The 26,053-nt window shown below is 44.9% G+C and overlaps 1 protein-coding gene across 1 annotated transcript; it reads left to right on the top strand.

Moving 5' to 3' along the window:
- Positions 1-349: 349 nt before the first annotated feature.
- Positions 350-24,071, top strand: si:ch211-221n20.8 (fibrillin-2). Its single transcript, XM_055943673.1, has 23 exons — positions 350-380; positions 532-827; positions 7,004-7,144; positions 7,566-7,632; positions 7,775-7,966; positions 8,188-8,313; positions 8,399-8,539; positions 8,814-8,939; positions 14,820-14,942; positions 15,208-15,330; positions 15,569-15,691; positions 17,638-17,760; positions 18,068-18,190; positions 18,511-18,636; positions 18,929-19,057; positions 19,637-19,729; positions 20,415-20,510; positions 20,985-21,080; positions 22,718-22,813; positions 22,912-23,013; positions 23,131-23,236; positions 23,380-23,496; positions 23,664-24,071. Exons 1-23 carry the CDS (start codon positions 350-352, stop codon positions 23,740-23,742), a joined length of 2,775 nt encoding a protein of 924 aa, XP_055799648.1. The 3' UTR covers positions 23,743-24,071.
- The last annotated feature ends 1,982 nt before the right edge of the window (positions 24,072-26,053 follow it).

The raw sequence follows: 26,053 nt of genomic DNA on the forward strand, positions 1-26,053 counted from the left end.
ACCAAAAGGCTCCTCAACAGCTTCTACCCCTAAGCCATTAGACTGCTGAACAATTCATAAAATACGCCACCAGACAATTTACATTGACACCCCCCCTTTTCCATCACCTACATGTACAGATTACCTCAACCCCTGCACATTGACTCGGTACTGATGCCGCCTGTATATAGCCTCGTTTTTGCTAAAATTAGGTGAAATCAAAAGTTTTTTTGACCAAGTTATACTTCTTAAAAGGCACCGAATTGGTGGAATGACCCAGCTGGCAACCGGAGGGTTGCTGGCACCAACATATCAGGGGCTGCATACTGCCGTTGTGCCCTTGAGCAAGGGACCTAAGCCCTAACTGCCCATGGGTCGCTGCTCTGAGGCTTACCCTCGCTGTAGGCCCACTGCTGATGTAGGGCGTATTGTGAAAGCAACCCAACAGTTAGATTAATACATATCTATTCTCTTCTAATAAATTGAAATGCTATTTTATTCTACCAATGTTTTCTGCCACGCTCTCGGCATAACTCCCTGTTCCCACTATAGTTTATGACCTCAATCAAAAGTTCAGACAGGGGACGCCGCGCCCTCAGGAGGAGAGCGATTTAGCTTGTTGTTCCTCCACTGCGGTTTGGGATTTAAGGAACGGGAAGTATAGAATTCCTGGACAGGATGTGGAGGAGTACAGCACAGCCCCTTACGTCGAGTTGCTGGATTGGTTTGTGGGGAAAGACAACTCCACACGATTTATCTCGCATCTGGAGGAGACCGTGGAAGAAACGCGTTTGGCAAGTCGAAACCTCGCTCACCCAGTGGACCCAAATCGACTTTATCTGTTACTGGTAAGCAACTTTATTTGATTGCATGTTTTGCTTTCTCTATATATGTCCATTTCAAACGCATTTACATGGTGTGATCTGGGATAATAACTGAATACGACTGTAACTGTAGGTTATGAATTCACGTCTGATCCGCAGTTATTGGAAGTTTGTAAGATACTTCTTGCTATTAGGCTATAGTCTATGTGTGTCGGGCAGGACATCGTATTTGGACCGCTATACCCTGAAGAGATGCGTGAAGATATTGCGCAAACGCGTTCCATACTAGAAACAGCGGGAGGGATAATATATTTCTGGGCATGGGCATTCAGAATAGAAAAGACAAAGTTATTATTACGCACACAGTTCGAAATACTTTTCTATTCCATTGCATCATCCCAGACGCACCTTAAGTGGAAACACGTTTATTTTCTTCTGGATAGTGGATAGTGACCCGGGCGTGTCATGGAGAAAGAACAAGAACGGAAGATGGTTAATAACAGGGTCTACTCTGCTCTCTTCATCTAGCTTTGTAGCCAGTGTTACATGTCTAGACATGATGTCTGTTAGCCTACCCCCAGCAGCTTAAATGGGTCGAATCTCTTGTCTGCTCAGCTCAGCTGTTGGTTGTTGTATTCCATAGTATGGAGGGAGCCCCTTAGGGGTCATGGTCATTTTTTATTCGTTCCCTCAATATAAACAAATAATTCCCTCGATATAAAAATGTGTTCCCTAAATTTATTAATTTGTTCCCTGTGATCTCAGCTGCAGATTCGAGTGCATGTCCACGTCATGCATTGATCAGAGTTAATTTAATTCTACTTCAATCTGGACGTAAAATACAAATATCTTCTTAATTGTTTGAATATATTCTTGAGATCATCTCATTCATTTACATACTGTTTACTCCCTTTTCAGAACCATGATTGATATGGCTGACTTGATAAACGATGGTTCAAATCACAAGCTACTCCTGATTCCTTGTGGATTTGTGTAGCCTACAATCTCTACTAGAACAGCGTTCTCATTATGTACAATCAGTGGTGGAAAAAGTACCTAATTGTCATACTTGAGTAAAAGTAAATATACTGTAATAGAAAATGACTCAAGTAAAAGTGAAAGTCACACAGTAAAATCCTACTTGAGTAAAAGTCTAAAAGTATTTGGTTTTAAATGTAGTTAAGTATCAAAAGTAAATGTAATTGCTAAAATATACTTAAGTATCAAAAGTAAGTAAAAGTGCACATCATTTCAAATTCCTTATGTTAAGCAAACCAGGTGGCACCATTTTCTTGTTTTTTAAATGTATGGATAGCCAGCAGCACACTCTAACACTCACACATCATTTACAAACAAAGTATGTTTTAGTGAGTCCGCCAGATCAGAGGCAGTAGGGATGACCAGGGATGTTTTCTTGATAAGTGTGTGAATTACAAAAATGTTCTGTCCTGCTAAGCATTCAAAATGTAATGAGTACTTTTGGGTGTCAGGGAAAATGTATGGAGTAAAAAGTACATCATTTTCTTTAGGAATGTAGTGAAGTAAAGGTAAAAGTTTATGCTGAAAGAAAAATGTAAAGAAAATATAAATAGTAAAGTACAGATACCTGCAAAAAACGACTTAAGTAGTATTTTTACTTAAGTACTTTACATCACTGTGTGCAATGACGGTCCCATTCCCACTTCCCAGCTAACATATAACATTCTGAGAACCATATGTCTCTTAGAGCTTGTTGAGAGGGTGGTTGTCCTATGGTTATTTTGCATACAACCTTCCCATAACATTCCCTACAGGTTTTGTCATGGTTCTATTTGAAGTCATGTTCTCAGAACGTTAAGAAGCAGCGTTGTTCCCGTTGGAAGTACTTAAGCATAATGTTTCCTCATGGTTCTATTTAAAGTCATGTTCTCAGAACGTTAAGAAAACTTTCCATAAAAAAAAACACAAGAAATCATTAGTAATGTTCAAAGAACGTTCTAAGGAATGTTATTTAAAAATATACACGTTCCGTTCTCAGGATTAACAAAACTCGCTGTCCTCTATCTTGTAATCTTAATGAGTGCTTGTTTCCTTTGAAATAAGGTATGTTTGAAAATACTAAAATTAACAGCTTTGTATGAGTAAAAAAAAACATTATGTAAGCACCATCCTGGTGGCACAATGGACTAATTCCATGGATAGAGAGCAGAAGATCATAGTTTTGAATCTCACTGACGCCATGCCACAATAAATAATACATGTGTTTGCATGATTAATGATTAATGTCCTGTCTGTGCTTGGAGTTCAGAACAGTTAACTTAAGCTAGCAGGGTAATTAAAAGTCTTAATCAAACATGCTCTCAAAACGTTATTTAATTACCTTCAAATAACCTAGAATTTCCCTTCTCAGAACGTTAATAAAAACCTCCCAGGAAAACTTCCAGTGAACCACAGAGAAACATTCTCAGAACCTCGCTGCAACTTAAAAATGTGCATTCCCAGAACAGGCCAAAATGTTCACTTCATTTCTCAGAACGTTTAAAAAAAACGTTCAGTTCTAACAGTCAGAAAACGTATGGCTCCTTTCCCAGAACCAATGGGAAACCAAAAATGTACGTTTCCACAACATCCAAGGAACCAAATGTGCTGTATTGTCCGATAGACTAACATATTGCAGCCTAAATGTAATTCTATCCACTGGGCACACACTGGTTGAATCAACGTTGTTTCCACGTCATTTCAGTGAAATTACGTTGAATTCACGTCTGTTCCCAGTGGGTATTTAGGTAGTTACATGCTTCAAATAGTGATGATCACTAACCATTCAATAGCTTATTTCCATTTTCAGTGTTTTCATATGCCTCTGAATCATAAGGGCAAACATTAGTAATGGTTCTTTAGATACCTACCCTGGCAATTAGCTAATTTCCCAGGGAACGTATTGTCATCACGGCAAAGCAAATAGCTTTAGTTATGAACAAAGAGCCAGAGCCACTTTAAACCATCTTTCTGTGCCTGGTAGGCTATGTTCACCTGCCTATAGCGCAGGGATGAGTGTGCATCATTTCACCTATTAACATCGAAGCCTCTTGGAAATGAAGCACAAAAAAGGTTCATGCCTTTCCTTTCTGCCTCCTATGAGTCATATGCACAATTGTAAACATTAACACGTCCAGGAGCTTGGCTGCACCATGTTTTACTGGACGTACAGTACCAGTCAAAAGTTTGGACGCAAGGGTTTTTCATTATTTTCACTATGTTTCTCATGGTAGAATAGTAGTGAAGACATCAAAACTATTAAATAACACATATGGAATCACGTAGTAACTAAAAAAGTGTTAAACAAATCAAAATCTATTTTATATTTGAGATTCTTCAAGTTAGCCATAATTTGCCTTGATGACAGCTTTGCACACTCTTGGCATTATCTCAACCAGCTTCACCTGGAATGCTTTTCCAACTGTCTTGAAGGAGTTCCCACATATGCTGAACACTTGTTGGCTGCTTTTCCTTCACTCTGCGGTCCAACTCATCCCAAACCATCTCATTTGGGTTGAGGTTGGGTGATTGTGGAGACCAGGTCATCTGATGCAGTACTCCATCACTCTCATGCTTGGTAAAATAGCCCTTACAGAGCCTGGATGTGTAGTGGGTCATTGTCCTTTTGAAAACACATGATAGTCCCACTAAGTGCAAACCAGATGGGATGGCGTATCGCTACAGAATGCTGTGGTAGTCATGCAGGTTAAGTGTGCATTGAATTATTAATAAATCACAGACCGTGTCACCAGCAAAGCACCCCCACACCATCACACCTCCTCCTCCATGCTTCACGGTGGGAACCACAGGTGGAGATAATCCGCTTGCCTACTCTGCGTCTCACAAAGACACGGCAGTTGGAACTGAAAATCTCAAATTTGGACTCAGAGGACAGATTTCCACCGGTCTAATGTCCATTGCTCATGTTTCATGGCCCAAGCAAGTGTCTTCTTCTCATTGGGGTTCTTTAGTAGTGGTTTCTTTGCAGCAATACAATCACGAAGGCCTGATTCATGCAGTCTCCTCTGAAGAGTTGATGTTGAGATGTCTGTTACTTGAACTCTGTAAAGCATTTATTTGGGCTGCAATTTCTGAGGCTCGTAACTCTAAGGAACTTATCTTCTGCAGCAGAGGGAACTCTGGGTCTTCCTTTCCTGTGGCGGTCCTCATGAGAGGCAGTTTCATCATAGCGCTTGATGGTTTTTGCGACTGCACTTGAAGAAACTTTGAAAGTTCTTGACATTTTCCAAATTGACTGACCTTCATGTCGTAAAGTAATGATGGACTGTCGTTTCTCTTTGCTTATTTGAGCTGTTCTTGCCATAATATGGACTTTGGTCTTTTACCAAATAGGGCTATCTTCTGTGTACCACCCCTACCTTATCAGAACACAACTGATTGGCTCAAATGTATTAAGAAGGTAAGAAATTCCTTAAATTAACTTTTAACAAGGCACACCTGTTAATTTAAATGGATTCCAGGTGACTACCTCATGAAGCTGGTTGAGAGTGTGCCAAGTGTGTTCAAAGATGTCATCAAGGCAAAGGGTGGCTACTTTGAAGAATCTCAAATATAAAATATATTTTGATTTGTTTAATACTTTTTTGGTTACTACATGATTCCATATGTGTTTTTTCATAGTTGTAGATGTCTTCACTACATTTATTTAACTAGGCAAGTGGGTTTAAGAACACATTCTTATTTTAAAATGATGGCCTACCCCGGATAAACCCTCCCCTATGGGACTCCCGATCACGGCCGGTTGTGAAACAGCCCGGGATCAAACCAGGGTCTGTGGTGACGCCTCTAGCACTGAGATGCAGTGCCTTAGACCGCTGCGCCACTCGACCTTATAAATCGGAGGCATATGAAAAATCTGAAACTGGAAATAAGCTATTTAATGGTCAGTGATCATCACGATTTGAAGCATGTAATTAACCAAATAGAATCACATTTAGGCTGCAATATGTTATCGACCAGGTGGGACCATCATGGCAGCCTACTTAAGGAGAATGCCATGGCCTCTCGAGTGGCGCAGCGGTCTAAGGCACGGCATTGCAGTGCTAGTGGCGTCACTACAGATCCGGTTTCGATCCCGGGCTGTGTCGCAGCCAGCACACAATTGGCCCAGCGTTAGGGGAGGGTTTGGCCGGCTGGGATGTCCTTGTCCCATCGCGTTCTATCGACTCCTTGTGGCGGCCGGGCGCATGCACGCTGACTTTGGTCGCCAGCTGTATGGTGTTTCCTCGGACACATTGGTGGTGCTGCTGGCTTTCGGGTTAAGCGAGCAGTGTCAAGAAGCAGTGCTCCTACCCCCACCCCCAGAGAGCAGTGTGTCAAGAAGCAGTGCTCCTACCCCCACCCCCAGAGAGCAGTGTGTCAAGAAGCAGTGCTCCTACCCCCACCCCCAGAGAGCAGTGTGTCAAGAAGCAGTGCTCCTACCCCCACCCCCAGAGAGCAGTGTGTCAAGAAGCAGTGCTCCTACCCCCACCCCCAGAGAGCAGTGTGTCAAGAAGCAGTGCTCCTACCCCCACCCCCAGAGAGCAGTTTGTCAAGAAGCAGTGCTCCTACTCCCACCCCCAGAGAGCAGTGTGTCAAGAAGCAGTGCTCCTACCCCCACCCCCAGAGAGCAGTGTGTCAAGAAGCAGTGCTCCTACCCCCACCCCCAGAGAGCAGTTTGTCAAGAAGCAGTGCTCCTACTCCCACCCCCAGAGAGCAGTGTGTCAAGAAGCAGTGCGGCTTGGCGGGGTTGTGTTTCAGAGGACGCATGGCTCTCGACCTTCGCATCTCCCGAGTCTGTACGGGAGTTGCAGTGATGGGACAAGATACTCTAACTACCAATTAGGGAGAAAAAGGGGTAAAAAGTACCACAAAAAAAAATTATAAATACAGAAGTCCGTTTTTAGGCCTATTTATTATACATGATGATCGGTATGATAATGAATCAATGTGTATATAAAGCATGAACTATTCATAAACATTGATCATATGTATTAGTATGCCTATATGCCACCCCCCCCCCCCAAAAAGTTGACCATGTTTCGAAAGTAAGTTTGTTACCTACTTGTAGGTGATTGGTATTCTGCAGTCTAATTGACCCAATCACCTGTCCACCTCTGTCCTTCTGTGTGTCAAGTTGTTGCCCTGCCTGTGATGTATTAAACTCTCCCTCTTCCCCATAGGGTCAGGAGATGATGCCACGGCCTCGGACTCACCTTCTGGTGCTGCTGGCAGCGATATGTGTGGCAGAGCCCCTTACCACCCCCAATGGCAGCGACAACGAGGTCCTGAAACACACAGAGGCGTCACTCACCAAGAGCCAGGTCAGTGACTGTCTGTGTGTCTGGGACCCTCTTCCACATCAGGGCCAGAGTTTGCTAGGCTGGTTAAACCAGACTGAACGTGGCGCTCAATGGTCAAAAGTAGCAAAATCAGCCTGGGCGTTAGACTTTCTGTTTCTTCATTAAAGCAATGTCAGAACGTTATTGTTTGACAAGACATTTGGAAGTCGGCTGAAGCTATATCCGCCTGGCGCCCAGGGTATAGGAGTCTGTGGGAAACGCTCAAATTAAGATTTTAAGTGACGTGATGCAACATGTTGCGCAGTGACTTCGTTGTCAACGTTTTCTCTGCGGCTTCTCATTGTTTTGAGTAAAGCATATCATCCCATACTCTCCTGCTTTTTGAGTTGAAGTGGTGCGAGTCATTTTGAGGAGACCTATTGCTCTGTTCCTCTCTTCTCAGAACCTAGAGGTCGAGAACACCATTGGGAACTTCAGTAGAACTGAGCAGGGGGGTGGACCAGCCGCAAGTGAGTGTCTCAAAATATTGAGCCTATTATTATGTTGTTATTGAATACTGAGCATCTGTAATCTTCTTGTCTATCTTACTTTCCTTCTGTCTCTCTCTACTGCATCTCCGTATTCTCCTCTTATCCATCTCTTTTTCCTCAGCCACGGCAGCCTCTTTCAACACCACATCTACCCCAGCCCCAGCTCCTACCCCCACCCCTCAGTGCCCAGGTAATCAGGTAGTGTTGGTGGGCAGCGAGGGCTGTGGATGCCCTGTTGGCATGGTGAATATTGCAGGAGAGAACTGCACCTGCCCTGTGGGTTACACTCTGCAGCGGGCAGCAGGGTGCCTAGGTGAGTCCATAGAGATGTACTAGAACACTCCTGTTACTTCCAAATGGTGAAAGCCCTCAATGGCACTGCCCATGCTAAAACATGCTTTGGTCCAATTGCACCCTCTGTCTAACTCAGTAAAGAGCATACATCTACAGTACACCAGTGGTATGGTCTGTGCCACTTTTAACATGGAATCTACTGTGCTGCTCTTTTATATTGCGTTTCTCGTTCTGTATCAGATGTAGATGAGTGTAAAGGGGAGGGGCCAGGACCATGCAGTCTCCATGCCAACTGCACAAACACACCCGGCTCATACCTGTGCAAATGTCTCCGTGGTTACCTGATGGGTGCAGGAGGATGCCAAGGTGAGTGTGCGTGCGGCTTTAGCATTTGCGCTTGAGAGTTATTTGATGTTCTCTGTGTGTGTGCTTATTCATGTGTGTGTTTCAGATATTGATGAGTGTGCTCTAGCTGAAGTGACAGGGCTGCAGGCCTGTGGGTCTGGGGCAGACTGCAGGAACACCCTTGGATCCTTCTCATGTTCCTGTCCAGTTGGATACGTTATGGCTCTTGACGGACACAGTTGTGTGGGTGAGGTCTTTGTTACGTGTGTGGACGTGTTTAAGGATACTTGTGGAGACCAGTCCTAACAACAATTTGACCAACTGGGGACATTTTCTAGGCCCCACAAAGTCAAATGCTATTTCTAGGGGTTTAAGGTTAGAATTAGTGTTGATGTATGAATTCTGTGTCCCCACAAGGTCAGTTGTGCAAGACTGTGTGTGTGTGTTTGCACTCTGTACATTCCCGTGTGTGTACGTTTTTAGGTATTGATGGGTGAATGATATATGTATATCTCTCTCAGACGTTGATGAGTGCAGCTTTGAGGAGCAGTGTCGCAGGGAGCTGGGAAACGTGTGTGTGAACACCCCTGGTAGCTTCGTGTGTCAGTGTCAGCCTGGCTTCAGCGCAGAGGCCCCAGCCTGCATCGGTGAGTTGGTCTCTTGTGGTTGCTGTTATTGTTTCAGTATGTGTCAATCTTATTCCGACTGAGGCTGACAATGTAGTTCAATTGTAATTCAGTTTTGTGAACGGATCAGATTGTCCGAAGCATCGAACACAGGCGGTAGGCATAAAATGAACAGACCAGAGGCAGTGGTTCCTTGTCTTTTGTATCGTTTACTAAAACGGGTCTTCTTTCGCCCGACATAATAACTCCAGTACAGGGTAACGTCCAACACCAGCGTAACAAAACAAATGAACATAAACTAAGTCGTTGACCAAAAAAGAAAGCAAAACAACTAACTTCTTCTCCCGTCTTAGACTATCGTCTACACGTAACAGTTAGAGGAGGAACGCTTCTCTCTACCTAAAGCCTGTCTTGGTTAACAGAGAGACAAGGTGCCCAGTCACAGAAGCTTTCTCTGAGGTAGGCAAAACTGACGTCCTCACATGTCCCCGTCTCACCTCTCAATCCTCCCCCAGATCCTCTCCTGGCACACCTATATAGGAGGAAGACACGAAGCAATTAGTGGGCCCAGCTGTGTACTAATTGGCTTTACACTGAGTACCTCTCCCCTGAGGAGGGTGGTCATTGAACTCTCACAGTATATTAAAGGCCCAGTGGAGTATATTTTACAGTATATATTATATACATTCCCACGCTATGAGGTTGGAATAGTACTGTGAAATTGTAAAAATGATGTTAATGGCCTTTTAATGTAAGAGCTGTTAGTGTCCAAACCTCTCTGCCAGCAACGTCTACTTTTCAGTGTTCCCCTCCCCACTCAGATCACTCCCAGAGAGTCCCAGCAAATTCTGTCTTGAGAAATTGCTCTTTGCTAAGAAGCTATTTTTGTTTATTTTTGACCATTTTAATTGAGGAAAAAAATCACAGTATGGTACTTCATTGTTAACCAAAGATTATTTGATATTGAGGTAAAAACGTCTGCATTAGACCTTTAAAGGTATATGAATGAGTGATGGTACAGAACGGCATAGGCAAGATGCAGTAGATGGTATAGAGTACAGTATATACATATGAGATGAGTAATATAGGGTATATAAACATAAAGTGGCATAGTTTAAAGTGGCTAGTGATACATGTATTACATAAAGATGGCAAGATGCAGTAGATGATATAGAGTACAGTATATACATATGAGATGAGTAATGTAGGGTATGTAAACATTATATTAAGTGGCATTGTTTAAAGTGGCTATTTTTACATAAATTTCCATCAATTCCCATTATTAAAGTGGCTGGAGTTGAGTGAGTATGTTGGCAGCGGCCACTAAATGTTAGTGGTGGCTGTTTAACAGTCTGATGGCCTTGAGATAGAAGCTGTTTTTCAGTCTCTCAGTCCCTGCTTTGATGCACCTGTACTGACCTCGCCTTCTGGATGATAGCGGGGTGAACAGGCAGGGGCTCGGGTGGTTGTTGTCCTTGATGATCTTTATGGCCTTCCTGTGACATCGGGTGGTGTAGGTGTCCTGGAGGGCAGGTAGTTTGCCCCCGGTGATGCGTTGTGCAGATCTCACTACCCTCTGGAGAGCCTTACGGTTGTGGGCGGAGCAGTTGCCGTACCAGGCGGTGATACAGCCCGACAGGATGCTCTCCATTGTACATCTGTAGAAGTTTGTGAGTGCTTTTGGTGACAAGCCGAATTTCTTCAGCCTCCTGAGGTTGAAGAGGCGCTGCTGCGCCTTCTTCACAACGCTGTCTGTGTGGGTGGACCAATTCAGTTTGTCCGTGATGTGTACGCCGATGAACTTAACTTACTACCCTCTCCACTACTGTCTCGTCGATGTGGATAGGGGGGTGCTCCCTCTGCTGTTTCCTGAAGTCCACAATCATCTCCTTTGTTTTGTTGACGTTGAGTGTGAGGTTATTTTCCTGACACCACACTCCGAGGGCCCTCACCTCCTCCCTGTAGGCCGTCTCATCGTTGTTGGTAATCAAGCCTACCACTGTAGTGTCGTTCGCAAACTTGATGATTGAGTTGGAGGCGTGCATGGCCACGCAGTCGTGGGTGAACAGGGAACGCACCCTTGTGGGGCCCCAGTGTTGAGGATCAGCGGGGTGGAGATGTTGTTACCTACCCTCACCACCTGGGGGCGGCCCGTCAGCAAGTCCAGTACCTAATTGCACAGGGCGGGGTCGAGACCCAGGGTCTCGAGCTTAATGACGAATTTGGAGGGTATTATGGTGTTAAATGCTGAGCTGTAGTCGATGAACAGCATTCTCACATAGGTATTCCTCTTGTCCAGATGGGTTAGGGCAGTGTGCAGTGTGGTTGCGATTGCATTGTCTGTGGACCTATTGGGTCGGTAAGCAAATTGGAGTGGGTCTAGGGTGTCAGGTAGGGTGGAGGTGATATGGTCTTTGACTAGTCTCTCAAAGCATTTCATGATGACGGAGGTGAGTGCTACGAGGCGGTAGTCGTTTAGCTCAGTTACCTTAGCTTTCTTGGGAACAGGAACAATGGTGGCCCTCTTGAAGCGTGTGGGAACAGCAGACTGGGATAAGGATTGATTGAATATGTCCGTAAACACACCAGCCAGCTGGTCTGCGCATGCTCTGAGGACGCGGCTGGGAATACCGTCTGGGCCTGCAGCCTTGCGAGGGTTAACACGTTTAAATGTTTTACTCACCTCAGCTGCAGTGAAGGAGAGCCCGCAGGTTTTGGTAGCGGGCCGTGTCAGTGGCACTGTATTGTCCTCAAAGCGAGCAAAAAAGTTATTTAGTCTGTCTGGGAGCAAGACATCCTGGTCCGCAACGGGGCTGGTTTTCTTTTTGTAATCCGTGATTGACTGTAGACCCTGCCACATACCTCTTGTGTCTGAGCTGTTGAATTGCGACTCTACTTTGTCTCTATACTGGCACTTAACTTGTTTGATTGCCTTGCGGAGGAAATAGCTACACTGTTTGTATTCGGTCATGTTTCCGGTCACCTTGCCCTGGTTAAAAGCAGTGGTTTGCGCTTTCAGTTTCGCGCGAATGCTGCCATCAATCCACGGTTTCTGGTTTGGGAATGTTTTAATCGTTGCTGTGGGTATAACGTCGCAGATGCACCGAATCAGCGTATTCGTCAATGTTGTTGTTGGACGCAATGCGGAACATATCCCAATCCACGTGATCGAAGCAGTCTTGAAGCGTGGAATCAGATTGGTCGGACCTAGGTTGAACAGACCTGAGCGCGGGAGCTTCTTGTTTTAGTTTCTGTTTGTAGGCTGGAAGCAACAAAATGGAGTCGTGGTCAGCTTTTCCGAAAGGAGGGCGGGGGAGGGCCTTATATGCGTCGCGGAAGTTAGAATAACAATGATCCAGGATTTTACCAGCCCTGGTAGCACAATCGATATGCTGATAGAATTTAGGGAGTTTTGTTTTCAGATTAGCCTTGTTAAAATCCCCGGCTACAATGAATGCAGCCTCAGGATGTGTGGTTTCCAGTTTACATAGAGTCAGATAAAGTTCGTTCAGGGCCATCGATGTGTCTGCTTCGGGGGGAATATATACGGCTGTGATTATAATCGAAGAGAATTCCCTTGGTAGATAATGCGGTCGACATTTGATTGTGAGGAATTCTAAGTCAGGTGAACAGAATGACTTGAGTTCCTGTATGTTGTTATGATCACACCACGTCTCGTTAATCATAAGGCATACCCCCCCCGCCCCTCTTCTTACCAGAAAGATGCTTGTTTCTGTCGGCGCGATGCGTGAAGAAACCAGCTGGCTGCACCGACTCCGTTAGCGTCTCTCGAGTGAGCCATGTTTCCGTGAAGCAAAGAACGTTACAGTCTCTGATGTCTCTCTGGAATGCTACCCTTGCTCGGATTTCATCAACCTTGTTGTCAAGAGACTGGACATTGGCGAGTAGTATGCTAGGGAGTGGAGCGAGATGTGCCCGTCTCCGGAGCCTGACCAGAAGACCGCTTCATTTGCCCCTTTTACGGCGTCGTTGTTTAGGGTCGCCGGCTGGGATCCGATCCATTGTACTGGGTGGAAGGCAAAACACAGGATCCGCTTCGGGAGAGTCATATTCCTGGTCGTAATGATGGTGAGTTGACGTTGCTCTTATATTCAGTAGTTCCTCCCGACTGTATGTAATGAAACCTAAGATTACCTGGGGTACCAATGTAAGAAATAACACTTAAAAAAACAAAATACTGCATAGTTTCCTAGGAACGCGTAGCGAGGCGGCCATCTCTGTCGGCGCCGGAAGCAACCATCACTCCTGTGTTCCAAAGGCACGTTGTGTTAGCTAATCCAAGTTTATCATTTTAAAAGGCTAATTGATCATTAGAAAACTCTTTTGCAATTATGTTAGCCCAGCTAAAAACAGTTATTCTGATTTAAAGAAGCAATAAAACTGGCATTCTTTAGTCTTGTTGAGTATCTGGAGTATCAGCATTTGTGGGTTCGATTACAGGCTCAAAATAGCAAGAATAAAGCCCTTTCTTCTGAAACTCGTCAGTCTATTCTTGTTCTTAGAAATGAAGGCTATTCCATGTGAGGAATTGCCAAGAAACTGAAGATCTCGTACAACGCTGGGTACTACTCCCTTCACAGAACAGCGCAAACTGGCTCTAACCAGAATAGAAAGAGGAGTGGGAGGCCCCGGTGCACAACTGAGCAAGACGACAAGTACATTAGAGTGTCTAGTTTGAGAAACAGACGCCTCACAAGTCCTCAACTGGCAGCTTCATCAAATAGTACCCTCAAAACACCAGTCTCAACGTCATCAGTTAAGAGGCGACTCCGGGATGCTGTCCTTCTAGGCAGAGTTGGGGGAAAAAAAGCCATATCTCAGACTGGCCAATAAAAAGAAAAAATGAAGATGGGCAAAAGAACACAGACACTGGACAGAGGAACTCTGCCTAGAAGGCTAGCATCCCGGTTAGGTTAGCATGTATTGCGGGTATGATACTGTATTTGTGTCACTGTCCCAATACTTTTGGTGCTCACTGTATCGTCCTCCACTGTCCCTGTCCGTAAATACCGGGCTCGTACCAGTGATCCTCTGCTCGCAAACACACGTGACCATCCTCCTTGAAAACATTACCAACCGTTTGAGCTATACCAATGGTAGCAATGGGATAGCTCCATCGGCGACATTTCAAGCTAGCTGTGGAGTGAGTTTACGGTACATTTTTAACTCCGTTACATTAGCGTGTTAATAGCAGACCCTGCACAAGAATAATGGGTGTGCAGTAGGTCAGCCAAATATGTTGGGTTGAAACATTTTAAAACAACATTCCTAGCTAATTAGAAATGAGTAATTAAGTGAATGGGCAAGATTAAAAAAGGCAAATTGAGGCTAATTTGAATGGGTGCCAACAGCAGATTCTCACGTGTGTAACCCAGTAGACCCTTCATGACCGCCCTGAAAAGCTTCCGGTTTATGGACCTATGGCTCACGGTTCACGCTGGATGCTTGATTTACTGGTACTTTGGTGGCCATGCAGGACCACCCTGACTTATCTTCTGAGGTGTAAGTATTTCTTAACTTCTTTCTTTCTCTCTCTCTCTCTCTCTCTCTCTCTCTCTCTCTCTCTCTCTCTCTCTCTCTCTCTCTCTCTCTCTCTCTCTCTCTCTCTCTCTCTCTCTCTCTCTCTCTCTCTCTATCCCCTCTCTCTCTTTCTCTATCCCCTATCTCTATCCCCTCTCTCTCTCTCTATCCCCTCTCTCTATCCCCTCTGTCTCTCTCTCTCTCTATCCCCTCTGTCTCTCTCTATCCCCTCTCGCTATCCCCTCCGTCTCTCTCTATCCCCTCTCGCTATCCCCTCCGTCTCTCTCTATCCCCTCTCGCTATCCCCTCCGTCTCTCTCTATCCCCTCTCTCTTTCTCTCTCTCTCTCTCTCTTTCACAGATGTGGATGAGTGCAAGGAAAATCCAGAGGTGTGTGCTGGTCAGGGTGTGTGTGAGAACACTCTTGGGAGTTATAAGTGTGTCTGCCAAAGAGGTTACCGGGGCAATGGCACATACTGTGAAGGTAAGAAGCAATGTCATTGCATAACAGAACTTAACATTTCTGCGGAAAATTTATTTTAGATTTAGAGAGTTTAATAGTCACAGGGTTGCAGATGTAAAGGGTTGCAGATGTAAAGGGTTGCAGATGTAAAGGGTTGCAGATGTAAAGGGTTGCAGATGTAAAGGATTGCAGATGTAAAGGGTTGCAGATGCAATTTGAAGTTGATTTGTTGATAATGACTTGTGTCCCCTCCCTCTCTCTCTCTCTTTCTGTCTCTCTACTCCAGATGAGAATGAGTGTGCATCAGGGCGTCACGGTTGTGATACTAATGCTCGCTGTGGGAACATCATTGGCTCCTACTTCTGCCAGTGTTACCAGGGCTTCAATGGGGATGGCTACTCTTGCTTCGGTGGGTGAGACAGAAGCAGATGGCGTGTGTGTGTGTGTGTGTGTGTGTGTGTGTGTGTGTGTGTGTGTGTGTGTGTGTGTGTGTGTGTGTGTGTGTGTGTGTGTGTGTACGTGTACGTGTGTGTACGTGTGTGTGTGTGTACGTGTGTGTGCTCAAGGTGTTGCTGTACATACCATTGTTTTACTGTGCTCTACTACAGTGTATTATTATGGATGTCTGTTGATTGCCATGGTTACAGATGTTGATGAGTGTGCCCTGAGCAATGGTCACTGTGAGCACAACTGCACCAACGAGCCAGGAGGCTACAGCTGCCACTGTGGCACAGGCTACCAGCTAGCCCAGGACGGACACAACTGCACAGGTAAAGTACAGCACTGGGAAACTACAGTACAGCACTGGGAAACTACAGTGCAGCACTGGGAAACTACAGAAATGCACTGGTAAACTACAGTACTGCACTGGTAAACTACAGTAATGCACTGGTAAACTACAGTACTGCACTGGTAAACTACAGTGGTACACTGGTACACTAGTAAACTACAGTACTGCACTGGTAAACTACAGTACTTCGCTGGTAAACTACAGTACTTCACTGGTAAACTACCGTACTTCACTGGTAAACTACAGAACTTCACTGGTAAACTACAGTACTTCACTGGTAAACTACAGTACTTCACTGGTAAACTACAGTACTGCACTGGTAAACTACAGTACTGCACTGGTAAACTACAGTACTTCACTGGTAAACTACAGTACTTCCCTGGTAAACTACAGTAATGCACTGGTAAACTACAGTACTGCACTGGTAAACTACAGTACTGCACTGGTAAACTACAGTACTGCACAGTAAACTACAGTACTACGCAGTAAACTACAGTACCACACAGTAAACTACAGTACTGCACAGTAAACTACAGTACTGCACTGGTAAACTACAGTACTGCACTGGTAAACTACAGTACTGCACTGGTAAACTACAGTACTGCACTGGTAAACTACAGTACTGCACTGGTAAACTACAGTAATGCACTGGTAAACTACAGTATTATGCAGTAAACTACAGTACTACGCAGTAAACTACAATACTATGCAGTAAACTACAGTACTATGCAGTAAACTACAGTACTATGCAGTAAACCACAGTACTACGCAGTAAACTACAGTACTGCACAGTAAACTACAGTACTGCACAGTAAACTACAGTACTACACAGTAAACTACAGTACTACACAGTAAGCTACAGTACTACACAGTAAACTACAGTACTGCACTGGTACACTACAGTACTATGCAGTAAACTACAGTACTATGCAGTAAACTACAGTACTACGCAGTAAACTACAGTACTACGCAGTAAACTACAGTACTGCACAGGTAAACTACAGTACTACGCAGTAAACTACAGTACTATGCAGTAAACTACAGTACTATGCAGTAAACTACAGTACTACACAGTAAACTACAGTACTACGCAGGAAACTACAGTACTACACAGTAAACTACAGTACTACACAGTAAACTACAGTACTACACAGTAAACTACAGTACTGCACTGGTAAACTACAGTACTACACAGGTTAAAGGTCCAATGCAGCTGTTTTTATCTCAATATCCAATAATTTCTGGGTAACAGTTAAGTACCTTACTGCGATTGTTTTCGATTAAAAAAAATATATCTATATATTTTAAAGGACAAATTTCTCAAGCAAGAATTTTTCTTGGACTGTCTGGGAGCAGTCTGAATGGAGAGGGAAAAACTGAAAACTAGCTGTTAATGGCAGAGAGGTTTGAAACTCTCTTATCGGTCTGTTAACTAATTTACCACATGGTGATGTCACCATGTAAGGCCAAAACTCCATCCCACCAAAACAGGATGAAATTTCAGGCGGCCTTTTCAAACAGCTCTTACACTAAAAGGGCATTATCATAGTTTTCACAATTTCACAGTATCATCCCAACCTCATAGTGTGGAAATATATATAATAAATAGGAAAATCACATTTTTCACTGCACTGGGCCTTTAACTACAACACACCACAGGTGAACTACAGTACTGCACTGGTTAACAACAGTACTGAACAGATCGACTACAGCACTGCACAATTACTAGAGGATACTACTCCGTGTACAGGTAAAGAGCATATCGCTATTAACACAGACAGGCAGAATGCTCTCCTTTGTGTACTCATAAAGAGTAAACTACCCTCAACATATAAAGAGTACATAGCTAGTTAACTACCTACAGTACACTACATAGCTAATGAATACGCACTAACCTGAATCTCCTCCCTGCCCTTGGTCCCCCAGACGTTGATGAGTGTGTGGTGCAGAACGGGACGTGTGAGCAGGTGTGCACCAACACGCAGGGCTCCTTCCTGTGTTCCTGCCGACCTGGCTACCAGCTTCATATCGACCGCCACAGCTGTGTAGGTCAGTAGTCAGTGGGCCACTAAGATCCAGTTCAGCCATGTTCTGGCCCAGTTCTGCTACTGTAAAACCTTGGAAAAGCATAGTGTGGAGTAGGATGGTAAATCTATCCAACTAGACTGTATGTTGGAGGTAAAGGAGTCAGCCTAGACTCCCTAGAGTATTGTATTTTATCCGGGCTTACTTTCAGTTTTTGAGAAACGCACTTTATTTAGCTTGTTATGTATCTGTTGGATGCCGCTAACTGTAACACAGTTTGTAATTTGGTGTGTGTTCTCTGTGTCTGTGTGGGTGGGTGTGTGTGTGTTAGATATTGACGAGTGTAAGCTCCAGAACGGGGCCTGCTCCCACACCTGCACCAACACACCAGGGGGACACACGTGTTCCTGTCCCGCCCCTCTACTGCTGCACGCGGACAATACCAGCTGTGTCAGTACGTCCCCCACCTTCGCCTTACCTCACTGTGTGTGTGTGTGTTTGTTTGAATTTATCACGGTGCTCCACAAAGAAACCCAGACCGACAGTGTGCATGACTGCATCCTTATTGTCTGCCCATGTTGCTGTGGTATTGTACTCGTGTCCACTTTCCATCAAGTGATTTCTCACAGTGCTCCGCAGAGAAACTCAGACCTACGTTTCCAAAAGTCGGAGGTTTCCAACATACACGAGAGTGTGTTGTGCGTGAGTAGATCGGACCAGTTGTGTGTCTCCTGTGTACTATGGCGCGTAGCGTGTGCTTTCTCTCCTGGGCAGACGTGACGTCGTGCGACTTTAGGAGAGGCGGCTGTGACCACGTGTGTACTGTACGCGCCGAGGGGCTTCTCTACTGTAGCTGCAGTGCAGGATGGGAACTGGGCAAGGACCTGAGGAGTTGCCTGGGTGAGAAAGTCTTCCTATTATTCCTTCCCTCTATTTCTCTTTCCTCTTGCTTTTTCCCCTTCAAGGTCACCTGCTTCTTGATATAAAAAAAGAGAGAAAAACTGTCCAGTCTGAAAATATGTATGAGATATTTCCTTTACTTTGGGGTTAAAACAACAGGCTTATATGTACAGAACACCTCCAAATATGAACTTCCATGTCTCTGTTTTTCTGCCCCTGTCTTCTCCTTCTCTGTCTGGGTTGCTGTCTATCTGCTTGTCTGACACTGGGCGGTCTCTCTCCTCTGTCTCAGATGTGAATGAGTGTGGGGACTTCACTAACGGCGGTTGTGAGCAGCTGTGTCAGAACCACCCTGGTGGCTTTAACTGCAGCTGCGGGGAGGGCTATGTAGCTCGTACCGACGACACCACCAAGTGCCAACGTGAGTCTGCTGTATATCCCACGGCCTGAACTCTGAGAAGTACTCTAATGAGTAAATAAAAAGTAACTGAAAAAGCATATGTAATGGACAAAATGACTGGTTTCTACTTATCATTGTATATTAGACTATTATATGTGTGTTGAGGCATCTACCACGGTTATGTAGCCTAGGCAGTCGCTCGTGGCCGCTAGTTCTGCATCGTTTAGTATTGATGTGCACTCAGCACATGCAGTATATTTGTTCCGTTTTTTTCCCCCGGCGGCTCACCATTTAAACTGGTTAAAAAGGGAAATGATGCCTTTGCAGCCTGAATGGAGGATGCTTTATTTCCGAGCCGGTCCACAAGGGACACGTGCATTCCCGGTAATAAGCTCGTCTAACGGTAGTGCAGATCTAGCGCCCATTTATCAGCTGCCTAGGCTAATGATTATGCTGCATGTGATTTAGTTTCAATCTCTTGCTCTCGACCTATATTTCTGTCTCTCTCTCTCTGTCTCTCTCTCTCTCTCCTCTCTGTCTCTGTCTGTCTCTGTCTCTGTCTTTGTCTCTGTCTCTCTCTGTCTCTTTGTGCCTGTCCAGCGGTGTGTGACCCCCCATGTCAGAACTATGGAGCGTGTGTGGCCCCTCACTCTTGTGACTGTCCTGCAGGTTACCCTGGTCCTGGCTGTTCAGGTACGTGTGTATGTATTGGGGCCTAAATCCACACACATATACTATAGACACATGTAGTATATGAACTGAACAGAAATATCAACGCAACAATTCATTTCAAAGATTTGACTGAGTTACAGTTCATACAAGGAAATCTGTCAATTTAAATAAATAAATTAGGCCCTAATCTATGGATTTCACATGACTGGGTAGGGGTGGGCCTTGGAGGGCATAGGCACATCCACTGGCTAGCCAGGTCCAGCCAATCAGAATTAGTTCTTCCCAACAAAAGGGCTAATTACAGACAGAAATACTCCTCAGCACCCTTGCATGCTCCCTCAAACCTTGAGACCTCTGTGGCATTGTGTTGTCTGACAAAACTGCACCTTTTAGAGTGTCTTTTTATTGTCCCTAGCACAAGGTGCACCTGTGTAATGATCATGCTGTTTAATCAGTTTCTTGTTATGCCACACCCAGATCTTGGCAAAGGAGAAATGCTCACTAACAGGGATGTAAAACAAAATTTGAGCACACAGAATTTGAGCGAAATAAGCTTTTTGTGCGTATGAAAAACGTCTGCGACTTTAATGAATTTATTTCAGCTCATGAAACATGGTACGAACACTTTACATGTTGCGTTTATATTTTGTTCAGTGTAGTAAGTGTTGTTAACATTGTGACATGACGTGAATAACATGTGTTTCAGCCATGTGCTCCCCGCCCTGTGCCCATGGAGGAACATGTATACGCTGGAACATGTGTCTCTGCCTACCTGGCTGGACGGGGACCGGCTGTCACACAGGTAGACTGTCCCCGTCATGCTGGCTGCATCTGGAATGTCAAAAAGTAGTGCACTATATAAGGGAAAAGGGTACCTGTTCAGACGTAGCCAATGTCAGTCCCCCACCCTGACACATACTGTGACACTTTTCATCTCCCTCCCTCCCTCCCCTTCTCTCTCATCCTCCTTTCTTGTCTCCCTCTCGCTCTATCCCCTCTCTCTCTCTATCCCCCCTCTCTCTCTCTCCCTCTCGCTCTATCCCTTCTCTCTCTATCCCCCTCTCTCTCTCTCTCTCTCTCCCTCTCTATCCCTCTCTTTCTCTCTCTATTCCCCTCTCTCTCTCCCCCTCCCCCTCTCTCTGTCTCTCTCTCTCTCTCTCTCCCTCTCGCTCTATCCCCTCTCTCTCTCTCCCTCTCTCTCTATCCCTCTCTTTCTCTCTCTATTCCTCTCTCTCTATATATATACCCCCCCCCCCCCCCCTCTCTCTCTCCCTAGCTGTGTGTGAGCTGCCCTGTGCCAACGGTGGTCGCTGTGTGGGCCCGGAGACCTGCCATTGCCCCTCGGACTACACGGGCCCTCAGTGCCTCTCACGTGAGTAGACGAACAAACTATCTGCATCCAGCACACCAACCACACTGGATACATGAGCCTCAGATTCATTTTTTTAGACCATTTTATGGGGCACTGTTTGTATCCAATGTTCCGTCTTGTTTTTTTTTCGCCACATAGCACCTTTCAGGTCCGCTGAGCGCAGACTTGAACATTGAACATTCTGTGCAACTTCCAGTGTGCGTTTACTGTGAACACTGAGTCTGAACCTGCTTTAAGTTACAGATTCAGACAGTGGTCAAGTAGGCTACTGTGGCTATTTGATCATAATGTAGGTCTACCAGTATCCTACCGTCAAAAACAATGGAGAAAATGCATCCCATGACAATTTAACATGGAAATAGCTGTTCTATCATTCAGCCTACAGTAACAGCCAATGTAGATCTACATTGTATGAGCCTTTTGAAAAAAAATATGCAGGGCCTGACTTAACCTGTTTATCCACTTGTACTTCAGGTGACTGAAAATGTTGTGTTGTTTGATGCAAGAAACCACTACAAAATAAAATGCATTCATTATTCCAATACCATTATTACAGAGAATCAGACAAATTATGATACCCTCTGCCTATTGGCTACTTAGCTTAATCAAGACCGTATCAAAATACAACACTGCACCCAACACAGTCCTCTTCAAATTGAATGGCTCAGATCCATATATGGCAATGGTCTATTTGCATATATGCCTACTTCAGCTCTGATTGGTTATGCTCCACCGGTCTGTGTAGAGTAGGGGCTGAGTTTGGCCTCCCGAGTGGCGCAGCGGTCTAAGGCACTGCATCGCAGTGCTTGAAGCGTCACTACAGACCCGGGTTTGATCTTAGGCTGTGTCACAGCTGGCCGCGACCGGGAGACCCATGAGGTGGCTCACAATTTGCCCAGCCTGTCTGTATATCTTCCGGATAAGGGAAGGGTTTGGCTGGCCGGGATGTCCTCGTCCCATCGCACTCTAGCAACTCCTTGTGGCGGGCCGGGCGCATAAACGCTGACTTCGGTTGCCAGTTGTACAGTGTTTCCTCCAACACATTGGTGCGGCTGGCTTCCGGGTTAAACGAGCAGTGTGTCAAGAAGCAGTGCGGCTTGGCAGAGTTGTGTTTCAGAGGAAGCAAGACTGTAACTACCAATTGGGGAGAAAAAGAGGTGAAAAGTACAAAAACGAAAAAAGGGGCTGAGTTGTTAGTGTCAAGGCAATTGCATCCTACTCGGATGCCGTCTGCCTACAACAAAGCACTTGAATAGTTAGTTTTGCATACTAAGTCTTGCATAGTTTGTTTTGTTTCGGTTATGTTGCATTCAAAGTGGCTAATATTGTGTTGAAACGTTGGTAGTGTTAACTAAGGGGAAAAACTCTTGAAAGTTGAGTGAAGTTCAGTCTTGGGCTTCGCTGTTCAGGCTAATATTTATTCTGCACGGCAGTCCCGGGGGAGCTGCGCGGCTGCGCGCAGTTTAGAGGGAACATTGCTTGTAACGTGCTATATTTTGTTAGAAATTTGAATTTCCGTGCCACAAATATACAGTATAATAATAATATGCCATTTAGCAGACGCTTTTATCCAAAGCTACTTACGGTCACACATTTTACATATATATGTGTCTGTGTGTGACGTGTGTGTGTTCTAGCTCTGTGCACACCAGCCTGTCAGAACGGAGGGAGGTGCGTAGATGTCAACAAATGCACGTGTGTCGGAGGGTGGCAAGGCGCTCGCTGCCAGATAGGTAATAAGATAATGATATGCTGCCCTCTAGTGGTGATAGTACTGTATCTCAGTACTACAATGTGAAGGCATCACTGTGTGTGTGTGTTTTTCACCCAGAGCCTGTGCAGTGCCAAAAGCCCTGTAAAAATGGTGGCGTGTGTGTGGGCCTCAACAGATGTCGTTGTGCCAGTGACTTTACTGGGAGTCTCTGTGAGACAGGTGAGTGTGTGCGTGTGTGTAAGTGTGTGCACATGCCTGCGTGTGAAAGACAGACAGGGATGTGTGTGTTAATGTGCTTGTACAGTATGACGCAGGTGTTGTGTGTTGTGTTTGTAGCGGTGACCACCCCCTGTGTGCCCCCTTGTCAACACGGTGCCACCTGTAGTCCTCACAACAAGTGCACCTGTCCAGAGGGCACGGCTGGGATCCACTGTGAGAGGCTGTGAGTACCAACCAGCCAACCCAGCACCAACACGCTGCACGACATTCCTTATTTGTAGACAGTGCAGTGCGCAGCGCTGCAGCACGCCTTTGAATGAATCCCGGCCTGAGTTCTTCTCTGTTTGTTTTGTGTGTGTTGATCAGGACGTGTCCTGTGGTCACTACTGTGGTCAGTATGGCCCGTGCCGTCAGGAAGGGTGTGAGGGAGAGTTACGTTGACCGCTGTGGACCCCTGGGAGTTCAGCTCTGCACCAAGTACAGGTGACAGATCTCACACACATGCGCACACTCACTCACTCACTCAGACACTCACTCACTCAGACACACACACACCAACACTCCTTTATATAACACACAACCCAACCATCACTGAAACATACTGCACTACACACACTATCCCTCAGTCTGACTGTTCTCTGTGGCTGCAGGATCAACCAGGCGCGTGTGTATCTGCAAGCTTACAGGGTGGGCTATAGGGTCCAATGTCCTGAGAAGAATGGGAGATGAACTGTTGCCCTGGTTACCAAGACCCCACATCCCCTGGGAAGCTCCACACACATGGTCTCTGTGAATGGTAAAAAAGACACTTGTGAGAAGAGGCTGTTTGATTCACAACTCAATAGGAAAATCAACCAATAGAGGTCAAACTCATGAGCTGACCCCAAACATTGACCAAACGAGCCAACATTTTCCTCAGTGTCTGCACTGTAGTTTATGCAATATCCCAAACATTTTTTTCCATGAGCTATGTCCTCGAAATGGAAAATGTTCATTTTTATATGTTGTTTTTGATGCTCCTGTATGGCAGCTGGACGTTAGTAAAACATTTTGTTGGATTATTGCCTTTGGATTATTCTTATTATTGGATTATTGAGATATACAATACTGATTCTTTTTTTTTTATTCCTCCGAAGCTTAAGAAAGTTTCTAACACAAGACACGGTAACAGTAAAATACAAAGAAGTTACTTTATTAATGCTAAGAGAAACGGAGGCATTACAGCCATGGCTTTAATAAATGATCAATCCAGAAGAAACAATCAGAATCAATTATCAATAGAGGTTTTATTATTTTCTGGTCAGGTCAAAGGGTTTTTCTGGAAAGGCGGGCGGGAGGAGGCGAGATCAGGTGGGAACATTTTAGCCTGAACAACAGACACAACTCGGCTAAGGTAACCTGTCTAAATGACTAGCACTCACATCTGTAGCCATGAAAAGCTTTGAAAGGCTGGTCATGGCTCACAACAACACCATCATCCCAGACACGCTGGACCCACTCCAATTCACATACCGCCCCAACAGATCCACACACTGGACTTCCTGACGTGCCGCCCCCAGGTGCTGAGGGTATGCAACAACACCTCCGCCACGCTGACCCTCAACACGGGGGCATCTCAGGATTGTGTGCTTAGCCCTCTCCTGTACTCCCTGTTCACCCACGACTGCGTGGCCGCGCACGACTCCAACACCATCTTTAAGTTTGCCGACGACACGACGGTGTTAGGCCAGATCACCAACGACGATGAGACCGCCTATAGAGAGGAGGTCAGAGGTCAATGACCTGGCAGTGTGGTGCCAGGACAACAATATCTTCCTAAATCTCAGCAAGACAAAAGGAGCTGATCGTGGACTACAGGAAAGAGACGGCCGAGCACGCCCCCATCCACATTGACACGGCTGTGGTGGAGCGGGTCGGGAGCTTCAAGTTCCTCGGGTGTCCACATCACTAAGGAATGAACATGGTCCACACACACTATGCCAAAAAGTGGTGTAATTTTTAAACGGTTCACCCGATATGGATGAAAATCCTCTCAAATTAAAGCTGACAGTCTGCACTTTAACCTCATCAAATCCAACCTCAACTTTTCAGATCAAACATGTCAAATCCAAAGTGCTGGAGTACAGAGCCAAAACAACAAATAATATGTCACTGTCCCAATACTTTTGGAGCTCACTGTATATGTACATATCTACCTCAATTACCTCGTACCCCTGCACATCGACTCAGTACTGGTACCCCCTGTATATAGCCAAGTTATCGTTACTCATTGTGTATTTATTTGTACCTTGTGTCATTATTTTTCTATATGGTCTCTCTGCATTGTTGGGAAGTAAGCATTTCACTGTTGGTTTACACCTGTATTTCACAAAGCATGTGACAAATAACATTTGATTTGAACTCCAATATAAGTTGCAACTAATTGGAGAGTTTCTATTTTGTCAGCCGGTGATTGTCAAACAAATAACTGCTGGTCTCACGGTAATTGACCGTTAATTAACATGAACACATTTAGCATCTCCTGGGTTCCACGCATAACCTACAAGCCACTGATGCAGATCTTTTGGAACATCTACATTTTAAAAAGTCTAATAGATCCATATAATATAACCTACAATTTTACAATAAATCCATTATCTATTTTAGACAGGTCTAAAGAAACATGATATGAAAAAGATGTAGTCTATTTCAGAAGAACAGAATGAGTTGTCCTTATGTTAGGCCCTGATCTGGCTATGCCATGATATGGCTGTGGGCTACACTAGTTCATTTAGCAGACAAGATTTGTGTAGACTTTTGTGGCATTATTTTATAGTAGAAAGAATACAGTTGAACAAAGCTGAATAAAATAGAAAGGATATTTTCTCCAAATGATTTGAGGGAGTGAGCACATGAGGCTATTCTGTGTTTAGCAGTTAACAAAGAAACAGGTCCTCCTATATGCTTAATTTAGAGCTATTTATGCAACTTTAGTTGTGATACAAATGTCGGGCTATATGTTTAGATTTTTAGTACATTCTAAGGCTGCTGTCGTGACTTT

Source organism: Salvelinus fontinalis, chromosome 14 (genome assembly GCF_029448725.1).
Source record: "Salvelinus fontinalis isolate EN_2023a chromosome 14, ASM2944872v1, whole genome shotgun sequence".
Taxonomy (NCBI): domain Eukaryota; kingdom Metazoa; phylum Chordata; class Actinopteri; order Salmoniformes; family Salmonidae; genus Salvelinus; species Salvelinus fontinalis.